Genomic DNA, 13,819 nt, shown 5'->3' with positions numbered 1-13,819 from the left:
ACTTTGCCACCCAGAATTTCAAAATGTTAGAATTTAATGTGTGCGGTATTATTCCTCAAGATTTTCAGACTTTGATGTTACTTATTTTCAAATGCAGTTTTTCTAATTCATAGCTTGCATGCAAGAAATAGTTTTTGTCTATCTATTGATTAAACAAAGTTTGCAGGAAAGGAAGCAAATGACTCTCCCATTGCGCTTACTTTACCAAAACATGATCTTCCCAAAAGAAAAATCTAGGAAGCACAGGACTCAGTAAATCAAAATGACATGCAGCATGACAAAATTCTGACAGCATTGATGGCCAAATGCAATTGCTTGGGTTTCTAAAAGTAACTACATAAGCTTGGCCTTGTTCTATTTTAAATACCCATATAATATTATAGGTTAATAAGTTCACACACGAGTAACATGTTAAGCTTCCGTGAAAACTTTCAAAGATGTTTCAATTTGCATTGAATTAATCAATTAATATAGATGAAGTTGAAGTACTTTTTCTCCTTTTTTATGTTTTACTGTTACAAACCACAGAAAATAACTAGTTGTGATTAATTTTGCGACAGTGCACTTGACAGAAAAATGCAACTTCTATATATATTTCGCAATTTAATTGCACAAAATTTTAATGAGAAACGTCTCTTTATTCACTCTTCTGAACAGCAATGTTGTCATTTGGCGTATTTAACATTTTAGTACAAATGCACTTTCAGAAACATTCCAAAATAATTAATATTTCAATATAATATGTGTATCTCTTCTGTGACATACTTAATTCATCACCTTAAAGTGCTATCTCACCTAGTGTTACACAAAGTGTTCTCTGCAGGCACAGCCTACTTTTCAGAAGACAAGTCCTATAATCATACCGGGGGTTCTAATTACAGTTCCAGCGAACATGGCAGAAAAATGTTGCATGTTCATTATTCAATTTTACTAATATGCTGGCAATGATACCTTAAAAATATGAACATTTTGCAATACTGAGTAAATTTACAAGATGTAATTTGAGAGGGTTTCAAAACAGTTTTGGTTTGATTGAGCAGAGCCGGTTTACCTCATTACTCTCTGTATGTAAGGGCAGAAGGTATTATTCCACATGCCTCTAGGGGCACATTTGCACCTTTTTTGCATTTGGCTTTCTTAAAAGTTGTGGCACAACTAGTTTTCATGTGGATATTTTTAAATACAGAATACTTAATTAGAGATATTGAGCTTCGCTGCAGTGTTAATGCAAGTCTACTTGTGACACTAGTAAAGATTACCATATGGTTTCCAAGCTAGGAACTTTAGACCTCAAGGAATCAAGAGGTGCCTGGGGCTCTGCAAGGGTAGGGGGTCGATGTCACACATATTTTTAAATATAAAGTACCCAATTATGTTTTTCCCAGTTGAGGAGCAATTTAGCATGGCCAATCCACCTACTGCACATCTTTGGATTGTGGGAGAGAATGTGTAAACTCCATACGGACAGTGACCCGGGACCGAAAACTTGTTTTCACTTCCCCTGTACCTTAATGAAAATTGAAATGCTCAACAGGAAATGGTAAGATTTGCTTTTAAAATGAGACGATGAATGATATTTTTTGAAATTGGTCCCAAAACTGGAAAATGTGCATTGCAAATTTCGATCAGGTTGCAATAAAAAAATATTGGTTCTCAAAATTCCCAATATTTGTCATATTGAAGCACAAAATAATGGAAAAACACAATTCTGCTGTACCAAGTCTTGAAGCTTTGTTTTTAGCAATCACTCAAAATGTATTCCCCCAGGCCTCTTCCCCTCCATAAGATTATGTTTGTGATGAACACAACCCAAATAATTCCTTAACATGAGTCAGGAAATGTTCCACCTCAAAATTCTAAGAATACATTAGATTTACATGAGGAAAGTAAATTTATTTTTCAAAGAGCCTAACTGTCATACATAATAATAATCTTTATTATCATAATTAGACTTGCATTAACACTGCAATTAAGTTAAGGATCCACTTCAATTTAATAATGGACACAAGGTATAAATTATGGTCAGATTTTGCACAATTAGAAGTTTAAAACCTAAGCCTCTTCGCCCATAAATGAACAGATGGTAAACTTTCAATATCTTTTGTTCAATCTTCAAATCAAATTTCTCCTCAGAAAATACAAGAGCTGCAGTCTGAAACCATGAATTTATGTGGTCCATTTTTCCACCATTTAATTAAGTGATAAATTCAAAACATGACTGATGAATGGTCTTATTTCACTGGAAAATCAACAATGGCTCTCAAAACAGCAGCAACGAAGTGCACTTTATTTTAAATTCAAATCTCAAATTTAGCTCAAGGCCCAACGGATCAAGAAAACACACAGGAGATTGCTGGTTCAATCCCCACCTGTACTCAATTAGCTGTTCACACCTGTGAACCAAGTGTCTTCACGTTGGGGGCGGAGAGAAAGAATTATGAGAGGAAAACTAAAGCCAGGGCTCAACCTAGAGTCTGAATTGCTCAGGTATTGTTGCATCAAGTTGTTAGAAACCATTGCTTCATCAAATAACCTGCTAAAGCTAATTGTGAAGGCTCAAATGGAACAGCCACATGGTGAGGCACAGGAGAGCTGCCAATGCCTGCAGAATTAAAATTCCATATTTAAGGAGAGAGAACTAGGAAGAAAAGCAAGAAGTCTTACAACACCAGGTTAAAGTCCAACAGGTTTGTTTCAAATCACTAGCTTTTGGAGCACTGCTCCTTCCTCAGTTGAATTCACCTGAGGAAGGAGCAGTTCTCCAAAAGCTAGTGATTTGAAACAAACGTGTTGGACTTTAACCTGTTGTTGTAAGACTTCTTACTGTGCTCACCCCAGTCCAACGCTGGCATCTCCACATCATAGGAAGAAAAGGTTTTTTTTTGTGAATAGAAATCTGTGTTTTAAATGTATTTAGTCATTCCAAAATGTTATGCTTACATATGTTGAGCTGGTCATGTAGATTTGAAATATTAATTCCGTAGAGTATAAGCAGATTTAGTACAATTACCATGAGATACCCCAAGGCCTTCCACTGCAGTTATCTTAATTCTGCAAACCACAGGAAATTTAGAGGCCAGTGGTATTGTCGCTGGAGCAGAAATACAGAGACCCAGAGTAATAATGCTCTGGGGAGGAGGGTTCGAATCCCACCATGTAGATGGTAACATTTGAATTTGATAAAACTCTGGAATTAAAAGTTTAAAGATGACCAAGAAACCATTGTCGATTGTCGTAAAAATAAATGTGGTTGACTAATGTCCTTTAGGGAAGGAAATCTGTCGTCCTTACCTAGTCTAACCTGTAGGTGAATCCAGATCCAATCACTGTGGTTGACTCTTGAATGTCCTCAGGGATAGGCAATAAATGCTGGCTCAGCCAGCGACGCCCATGAATTATTTTGTTTTAAAATCTGGAACACTCCCCAAGCAGATATGACAAGATTGCAGTGTGAAAATGGGGCATACAAATAATTTTTTTTTTTTTTTTTTGCACCTTCCATATCCACAGGAGATCCCAAAGCACCTCACAATCAATTACCTTTCTTACTGTAAGCAGTAAACAACTGCAGTAGCAAATTTCCCAGACCACCTCCCAGGAAAAGTGAAACAAGCTACCATTTAACTTGTTTTGGTGATGTTGATTTAAGGGGCAATGTTGGCCTAAACATCAGGACAACTAAATGCTCTTCTACAGCAAGTCCTACAGGGTCTTTTGCATCCAGCTGTAACAGGGATATATTGTATCTGCTTATCATTTCACCTGAAAGGCATCAACGCAGCACCCAGACAATGAAGCATCAGCCTAGATTAAGTGCTGAAATCCAGGAGTGAACTTGTGCCTACCCGTAATCAGAGCCAAAAATCCTACCCACTGAGTAAATACAACCCTGTAAATCCAGAATTTAACTGAGTACAGAGAAAAGCAGTGCAAGTCAACTTGAACTGGTACAATTCCAACATGGGAACTAATTGAGACAGAAAAATGCTCATGAGGATCCTTGTGCATCCCAGATACCAACACACTAGGAATTCAATCAAATGTTTATTGAGAGCAAATCAGTTCTAATTAGTACAAGAAATCTTTAGTTAGGATTGGGAGTGCCAGTCCAGCTGAATAAAACCCAGTTGCAACAATTTCAAGTTCCAAGACAAGACAAGAGGCACAGCATTTGCGTGTTTGGTGATAGAATCCAAAGGGATATACGATACACTTGCTACGTCAGACTGATTATAGAACACAATCTATTGAGTACATCAGATAGTCATTGCTCATAGGTGGCTGTATAATAATGAAGGACAACTGATAGGTGGGAATGATTTACTAGATAGAATTTCTATCAAGGAGCTCAAATGATACTGTGAACAGTGAAGTCCGGTTGATGAATATGCAGAAGACTGAATGCACTGAATGCAATGCAATGAACTTACTACCCATCATTTGGTAGTTATGCAATTTATGCTCTGGTACTTATCATCAAATGAAGCTTTATTCAGAAGGCATGTTAACTTCACTAAATATTATAGATGCTGCATTGTATTTCCATAGAAAAAATAAAAAAGATCCTCTCACCACTAATTCCAAGGAAAAGATGCACAATTTTGCATGGGCCGTCATCAAATTATGCCCTTCTTTAACCAGGGGCAGCACGGTAGCACAGTGGTTAGCACTGTTGCTTCACAGTGCCAGGGACTCGGGTTCGATTCCCGGCTAGGGTCACTGTCCGTGTGGAGTCTGCATGTTCTCCCTGTGTCCACGTGGGTTTCCTCCGGGTGCTCTGGTTTCTTCCCACAGTCGAAAGATGTGCAGGTTAGGTGGATTGGTCACGCTAAATTGCCCCAGAGTGTCCACAAGTTCGGTGGGGATTCCTGGGATAGGGTGGTGTGGGTTTAGGTAGGGTGCTCTTTCAGGACCGGTTTAGACTCGATGGGCCGAATGGCCTCCTTCTGCACTGTAAATTCTATGATTCTATGATCATGTGGATGCAGGGAATTGACTCTACCTCCCATAGCGTAACCCACGATCGTGCATCTTAACACGTATAAATGTCCTCCATTCCCACCTATACAATACCAAAAATTACAATCAGAATCATGGATTCCCTACATTGCAGAAAGATGCCTATTGGCCCATCGAGTCTGCACTAACCCTCCGAAAGAGCACTATACCTAGGCCCAGTCCCCTGCCCCAAACCGGTAACCTAACCTACACAGTTTTGGACACTAACGGGCACTTTAGCATGGCCACTCCACCGAACCTGCACATCTGTGGGTGGTAGCCCTAAGACATGGGAAGATTGTGGAAACTCCACACAGTCACCCACGGACGTCGTGGTGGCGGTGGGGGGGGCAATGCCAGGGTCAGGGGAATGGAGGAGAGGATTGTTGGACAGGGTTAAATTTGCAAAGATGGGGGGGGGGGGAACAAATTAATGGGATTGAAGGCAGACAAACCTCCACGGCTTGATGATCTTCATCCCAGAGTACTTAAGGAAGTGGCGCTAGAAATAGTAGATCCATTCGTGGTCATTTTCCAAAATTCTTTGGAATCTGGAATGGTTCCTACAGATTGGAGGGTAGCTAATATAACCCCGCTATTCAAAAAAGGGAGGTAGAGAGAAAACTATAGATCATAGGAAAATAGGAGACAGGTTTAGATAAAGGATCTGGATCGGCGCAGGCTGGGAGGGCCAAAGGGCCTGTTCCTGTGCTGTAATTTTCTTTGTTCTTTGTTGTTCAATGAGCACAACGTCGGTAGTGGGGAAGTTGCTAAAGTCCATTATCAAGGATTTCATAGAACAGCATTTGGAAAGCAGTGGTATAATCAAAGTCAGCATGGATTTACGAAATGGAAATCATGTTTCTCAAATCTACTAGGGTTATAGAATGATAGAAAAGTTACAGCACAGAAGGCCACCATTCAGCCCATCTGCACCATGTCAGCCCGAGGACACCCAAGTGCTCGTTCTAATCCTACCTTCCTGCACCCGGTCCAGAGCCCTGTATTTTACACTGCTTAAGGTGCAGATCCAGGTACTTGCAAGAGTTTAGGGTCTCTGCCTCCACCACCAACTCAGGCAGCGAATTCCAGACTCCCACTACCCTCTGCATAAAAAAGTTCTTCCTCATGTACCTTCTGCCACCTATCTTGAATCTATGTCCCCTGGTTGTAGAATTGTCCACCAGGGAAACAATTTTATCCTGTCCTGGATATCTCTTCCCCTAAATTTTGTACACATCAATTAAGTCACACCTCAGCCTTCTTTGTTCCTCCAAAGGAAAGAAAAATAACCCCAATATCCAATCTCTCCTCATAACTACACTTCTCTAGCCCAGAGGAGGTCTTGTAAACCTCCTCTGCCAAGCAATTATGTCCTTCTGTAATTCTTTCAAGACATAACTAGAGTGGACCAGGGAGAACTGGTGATGTGGTTTAGTTAGACTTTCAGAAGGCGTTCAACAAGGTCTAACATAGCAGATTACAATGTAGAGTTAAAGCGCATGGGATTGCAGGTAGTGTCTTGAGATGGATAGAAAGGTCAGCAGATAGGGAAGCAAAAAGTTGGAATAGTGGGTCTTTTTCTGATTGGCAGGCAGTGACTAGTTGGGGTACCACAGGGATCTGTGCTAGGACCCCAACTGTTCACTCTATATTAATGGTTTGGACGATGGAACAAAATGTATTATCTCCAAATTTGCAGATGATATAAAGTCGGGTGGAAGGGTAAGCTCTGAGGAGGATGCAGAGATGCTTCAGAGAGATTTAGGTAGAGAGTGGGAGGGCATACGCATGGTAGATGCAGTATAATGTGGATAAATGTGAGGTTATCCGCTTCAGCAGCAAAAATAGGAAGGCAAGTTATTTGAATGGGTGTAAATTGAGAGAGGTGGATATTCAGTGAGACCTTGGTGTCCTCGTGCGTCAGTCGCTGAAAGTAAGCGTGCAGGTATTAGTGTAGGCATTAGTGCAGTAGAGAAGGCAAATAGTATGTGGGCCTTCATAGCGATAGGATTTGGGTATAGGAAAAGGAATGTTTTACTGCAATTGTATAAGACATTGGTGAGGCCACAACTAGAGTAGCGTGTTCAGTTTTGGTGTCCTTATTTGAGGAAGGGCGTTCTTGCTAAGTAGATCCAAAAATAATGTTCCCAATTCCCAGTGGCACAATGGTTAGCACTGCTGCCTCACAGCACCAGGGTTCAATTCCTGCCTTGGGTGACTGTGCGGAGTTTGCATGTTCTCCCAGAGTCTGTATAGATTTCCTCTGGGTGCTCTGGTTTCCTCCCACAGTCCAGAATTGTGCAGATTAGTGGATTGGCCATGCTAAATTGCCGGTTAGGGGGAATAGGGTAGGGGTGTGGTCCTAGGTAGGGTGCTTTTTCCAAGGGCCGGTGCAGACTCGATGGCTGAATGGCATCCTTCTGCAGTGCAGGGGTTCGATACATTCAATGTTAGTGATGGTGGGGGATTCCAGAACCAGGTAGGGGTCATAGTTGAGGATAAGGGGTATACCTTTTAGGGCTGAGGCAAGGAAAAATTTCTTCACCCAGAGGGTGGAATTCATTACCACAGAAAGTAGTTGAGGCGAAAGCATGTTATTTCAAGAAGGAATTAGATAAAGGTCTTGCACTAAAGGTATCAAAGTATATGGCAGGGGGAAAGGCGGGATCAGGGTATTGAACTTGATGATCAGCCATGATCATAATAAATGGTGGAGCAGGTGTGAAGGGCGGAATGGCTGCCTGCTGCTTCTATTTTCTATATATGTTTCTACGTACCCAAAACTGAAAGTCAGATGAGCATTCTGGCAACACAGCAACGGTGGAAGGATCCAGAATAATAGTGCTGGGTGTCACAAGGAACTGGACATTTTTTCTTTGAATTATGTCACCAATGGGCATCATAGAAAGAAAGACTTGCATCTATATAGTGCCTTTCATGACTTTCAAATGATGTCCCAAAGCAATTTACAGTCAGTAAAACATTCCTGAAGTGTAGCCACTGTTGCATCATACAAAATGAGAAATAGGAGCAGGCCAAAGATAGATCCTTGTAGGACTCCTTAGGTGATGAGTGGGAGTGGACAGAAGCCACTGCAAATTCTCTGGTTATAATTCAAAGATAAAAGAGTGGAACCAGTTGAACTGCAGCCCACTCAGTTGGAAAAAGAAGAAAATATGTAATGGTCAAGGAAAATCAACTGTTTTCCACTTGAAGGATTGTCCTGATATAGTGCAACCCTCTAAAAGAAACGTAAATAGAACTATCAAGTGAGCATTTGGGTTCCAAACTAACACGATAAAACTACTGGATTTGTAGGAGCTAAAATCAATTTTTATCCTTCCCCTTGTTCCAAACGGATCTTAAAAGTGCCCTTCCGAAAGCAGGGGAGAAAATAAATAAATATCAAATACAAAGACCATCTCTGAGGGTGAAGTCTCATAACACAGAAGACAAATATAGCAGTGTTTAGGGACTCGGGTACATCACGATTTCACCAGACACTTGAGTAATTTTTTTTTTAAATGACTTCTATTTTCTTTCCAGTAAAGAGAATTTTTTTCAAAAGACTGAGCATGTTCTTGGGACAAAAAAGTCCCATTTTGGCTGTTACAACCAATGGCAGAAAGAAGCTAAATGACGATACTGTGAATTAGGCCCAGCAGCACAAGTGAATGGATCTGTCTCATTATACTGGGGATTTTTTTGTACCATCCACAGAGGTGCATTGAGAATAAGTATAGAAAATAAGCCAATGTCATCCAGCAAGCTGTACGTCATTTTATTAAGCTCCATGTCCATGTTTATTAATAGTGACGTACAATAAATACAATTTCCAAAAATATATTTGTTTGTGCAAAATGTTTACATTTTTTTACTCCAAGACAATCCAAGACACAATCCAGAGGCATTTAAATTGAAAGAGGCACCATATTAGTACAGTATTCTGAGCTACATGGATTTAATTCTATTCAGAAATGCTCACCAATTAACCCGACAGTTGACTCTCAGGCACAAAACCCCAAATTGAAATGTTACCTATGCTAACAAATGGTAGCTAGGCACTACCATTAGCTAGGCACTAGCAAGAGAAAAATGACACCGTTCAATTTATATTATTTCATTTTCTCTCCCCTCCCCCAGATAATCCTGCAAGATCTAATCACTGATCAGCATAGCAAGTACTTGCGGAAATGCCCACAGCTCCAAAGGTTGTCTGCTCCCTTGCCCACTTGAGTTGGAAAACCTTATGGTAAGCTACCACAGAAAAATATTGCAGTTCTTCTTCTACAATAGAAAATAAAATATAACTTTACACAGAACCACAACAGTTAATTTGAATGAATTGCACTCCATTCTTCTGGCCCTCCACCACACTCCTACGGTGTAAGAGAAAGTTGACTTCACTAACATATTCATATCAAGGATATCAATAGCGAGCATCACTGCATGTTACTGCATGGCAGAATCAATAAGAGAGCCCAAAAAAAACAATTTCCAGTGCAGTGTTATGCGACAAAGAGTAACATGCACTCAGTTCTCAATAATACAATTGCAATGGATAATAGATCATACAAATGTTTTAGCTTAATATTTCACCCTAGCCTATGAAGAAAATGATGCCTCGTCGCCGATCATATGGATTCCTGCCAGTCAAAGCAGAGATGAGCTTGAAAAGCAAACTCTCTTGGGGTGCAGGTCTGCCCATCCCATCTGAATGTTGCACAATGACGGCGGTGAGCAGCATTCAGGCACAGACCCAGGCTTTTAAAATGAAATTACCTCCCTCCCTCCAGCCTCCTCGGAGCTGACAATGTGACTGAAGGCGGTGGGACGGGGGTGAGGGGTTAAGAGCCAGGGCAGGGAGGGGTGAGGGTTATCGTCCCCTGGACTGACTGCAGGCCTCTGCACTGCAGAGAGAGTGGTGGTGGTGGTGGAGTCGGCAGCGAGCAAGGCGCAGGACAGGACGGCCCCCGGAGCCGTCAATGACAAGCGGGCCCTCCGGTCTCCTCGCCCTCCCAGTTAGGCCCGGTCCGTCAAGCGGGGCCTCCTTCCCCGGGAGGAGACAAGAGACATCCCCATCGCCTCCATTTGCCATCCCCTCCCTTACCTGGAAATCCCGATCTTCATTGAACCGAGCGAATTTGTCAGCCATTTTGCCGACACTTGTTTTCCTCTCGAACAATTCCTCGCCCAACCTCCTGTCGCTCGCTCCGCTCTTCCCTCCAAAGTCTCCGCCCTCCTCCTCCTCCTCCTCCTCTGCGCGTGAACCGCGTTGCGACGGCGACGGCGCCTGATTGACGTGCCGGCCACCCCAGCGCTGTCACCAGGGGGAAACCCGGGCCGGCGCCCGCCACGTGACCGCGTGATTGACAGCTCCCGGAGTCTGCACCTCGCGCTGGGAGTTGTAGTCCATCCACTCGCTTGTCGAGGTTGGAGGCCTCGCTGCTGTTGCAGAAATGGCGTGTAGCGGTGCAAGAAGAGCCGTAGTGCAATAGTTTCCCGCAGCTCCATGCCGAGCATCTTTGCACACTGAGGATGCTGACCAAGGGTCCCTCGTTCTGTCTTGCTTTCCTACCGCGAAGTGCATGTTGCAGAATTTTGTAATTTGATTATTTCCCTTTATCTATTATTTGGTGTGGCCAAGGTTCCGAAAAGAATAATTGACTCGCACCGCAATATTTAATTTTCAGCAATGCTTCCAATCTGGGTGGAACAGCAATTGTTCTTTTAAAATGTGTTGTGCTGGGAATAAGCCGAATAGGAAGTGACCCATAGCCAACCTTTGTGTTTGATTGTAGGGGGAAATGAAGAAGCGGGAGAACATATCACATGATTCACTAGAGGAAATAACAGGGAAATTACTTGATGGTTTCAAAGAAAACATGCCTCTTCTGTATTTCGTCCTTTACCAACCTCTCTGAAAATGGTTAGTCAACTTTAGATTTTGATCTTTCTCCTCCATCTTAAACCCCCTTTGTAAAATATCACACACACATATTGCCTCAATACAATGATGACCCCACCCCCCCCACACACACACACACACACCAGGCCATCTGTCTTTGTTCTTAAAATTGCTACTTTTCTGTTGCAGTTTCTACATGTTCCAACATCTTGCACCCCCCCCCCCTCCCTTTCATAGAACATAGAACAGTACAGCACAGAACAGGCTCTTCGGCCCTCAATGTTGTGCCGAGCCATGATCACCCTACTCAAACCCACGTATCCACCCTATATCCGTAACCCAACAACCCCCCCTTAACCTTACTTTTATTAGGACACTACGGGCAATTTATCATGGCCAATCCACCTAACCCGCACATCTTTGGACTGTGGGAGGAAACCGGAGCACCCGGAGGAAACCCACGCACACAGGGGGAGGACGTGCAGACTCCACACAGACAGTGACCCAGCCGGGAATCGAACCTGGGACCCTGGAGCTGTGAAGCATTTATGCTAACCACCATGCTACCCTGCTGCCCCCCCTGAAGAAGAGTCTAAGGACTCAAAATGTTAACTTTTTCTCATAGATGCTAGCAGACCTGCTGCATTTTTCCAGCGTCCTCTGTGACTCTGAATATAGATCTTGTACCTTCTTCTTAAGTTTCCTTCCTCTAAGGTTTTCAATGCAATATTGGCTCCCGGACTCCATGCTTGTCTCTGCCATAACTTCCTGTTTGAATCCCCGTTGCTGACTTCCCAAAACCACCTTTATCAAAATCTTTACGATTATCTTTTTGACTGTGAACAAAGAGCATAATCCCTCCTTTCATTTGCACAGGGTCCAACAATTGACCATTCCATTTAAATCTACCTCCTTGAATTGCCTTCTTCAACCAAATATTCCACCATCACATGTTTGGCTCTGCCCTTGGATCTATTAAAACCAGGCCCAGAGCAGCCAATAAATCTCCTTCGGCAGCTCGTCTACCGCTCTCCCATAGCTCACACATCCTAAGCAATCATGGATTTCTTTGGCATCAAGATTGAAACCATCCAAACAGTTGCCTCTGCCAAATCCCTTCCTCCCTCAAGCCCAGTGTCAAACTTCCGTTAATGGTTAGCCCCATCCCACCATGCACTCAGCCCTGAATCCCCATCTCCTATATCCCTTCATAACTTCTCCAAGCTGATCCGGTCCATCAGACTCCAGTCCTCCTCTCTCAGCCATTACATTATTCACTAATCCAGCTCCTCTTCCTGGCTCCTTTGCTAACTGATATTGTTGACAGTTCTCTCGCTTCAGGTTTTGTACCTCTTGCCATCTAGTACACTGTTGTCATTACCCTTCCCAAAAAACAACCCTTTGGCCCTTCATCCTTGCAAACAACTGTCCTACATCAACCTCCCTTCCCACTCCAAATTATTTGTTTTGTTGCCTCTCATGTTTGAATCCCTTCAACCATGTTTATGATCCTACCACAGCACTGAAAAGACACTTATCAAATCACAAATTACATCCTATATGACTGTGCCAAAAGCAAACTATCCCTCTCCATCTTTCTTAACTTGTCCGCAGCCTCTAACACAATTGATTGTACCAACCTCCTTGTCACTCCATCATTGGCCAGCTGGGTGGAACTGCACTTGCCTGGTTCCATTTTTATCTAGCTGAGAATTGCCATCAATGGCTTCTCTTCCTATTCACACACCATTACCTCTGGAGTCCCCCAAGGAACTATTGGCTCCATTCTATTTGTCATCTACACGATGCCGCTTGGCAACATCATCTAAAAGGACAATGTCAATGTGCACATGTCTGTTCACAAAACCCAATTTTACAAGACTCCCACCTCTTTTGACTCTCCCAACTAATTTGATGGAAAACAATTAAACTAAATTCAATAAACTGAAGGACAAAGTAAAAGGGGCAGCTCATTAAAGAGATACTACCTTAAACAAAATCGCAATTGAAACTTATAACATCAAACCAAAATGCGATTAAAAGCATTGATAAAGTGCCGCAGACCCTACGGAATCCACTGGGCATGGAAGACCTTGATGGTGCCCTTGGACACGGCATGCTCCCTCTCCATGAAGGTAGCAGTGGTAGACAGTCAGGTCGGACGACACCCTCGGTTATCCACTACCAGGACCTGTTTATGGCAAGATTGTCCAGGCGCAGAACAGGGTTCACAAGGAGGCTTTTGACTCTTCCACTGTCACTAAATTGCAAAGTTGCTTATCTGCACTGTCTGATGTCCAATACTGGATAAGAAGAAATCTCCTCCAATTAAATACTGGTGAGGCTGAAGCTTTTTTCTTTGTTCCCCACCACTAATTCCTCTTGCCACTGGCTCCATCACTCCGCCTGGTAACTGTCAGAGGCTGAAGTGGATTGTTCGAAACCTTGGGGTTATATTTGACCCTGAGATGAACTTTCAACTAAATATCTAGCCATCACTACAACTGCCTTGTTCCATGCCTGTAATATTGCCTTACTCTGGCTCTCATCGGCTCTTCTGCTGCGGAAGCCCGAATCTATGCTTTTATTACCCCTAGGTGCAACTATTCTTACCCCTCCTGTCCAGCCTCTCAAATTCATCCACCATGAACTTGAAACTCTGCTGCCCATGTCTAAACTTACACAAAATGCCATTCACCTATCACCCCTTTTCTCGATGGTCTACACTGGTATTACTTTTTTTTAAATGCTTTAATTGGTTTCACAATTATTTACAGTTTCACAATTATTTACAGTGACATTTGTAATTGATAACACACTAACAAGAAGAAAAATCAACAAAATGGATATACAAATGGAAACATTGAGGGACAGGCAAATCTTTATACCATCCTGCAAATGGACCCGTCG

At 42.5% G+C, this 13,819-nt stretch overlaps 1 protein-coding gene across 8 annotated transcripts in view; it reads right to left on the bottom strand.

The window, feature by feature from the left end:
* The window catches only part of gpatch8 (G patch domain containing 8), a 212,368-nt gene extending 202,098 nt beyond the window's left edge, over positions 1–10,270 (bottom strand). For 2 of the 8 annotated variants that reach the window (XM_038778722.1, XM_038778717.1), the window contains exon 1: positions 10,112–10,221. Coding sequence is in view for 1 of the 8 variants with exons in the window: in XM_038778715.1 (XP_038634643.1) it covers positions 10,112–10,156 (45 nt within the window). In the remaining 7 variants the exon portion in view is untranslated. Of the gene's footprint in view, positions 1–10,111 lie in introns of all 8 variants that reach the window. The other 6 variants (XM_038778716.1, XM_038778728.1, XM_038778715.1 and 3 more) reach the window with 5 other exon arrangements.
* Positions 10,271–13,819: the final 3,549 nt, after the last annotated feature.

This window comes from Scyliorhinus canicula, chromosome 19, assembly GCF_902713615.1.
Source record: "Scyliorhinus canicula chromosome 19, sScyCan1.1, whole genome shotgun sequence".
Classification (NCBI taxonomy): domain Eukaryota; kingdom Metazoa; phylum Chordata; class Chondrichthyes; order Carcharhiniformes; family Scyliorhinidae; genus Scyliorhinus; species Scyliorhinus canicula.
The sequence above is the reverse complement of the archived record's forward strand: the minus strand, read 5'-3'. Positions and strand labels throughout refer to the sequence as shown.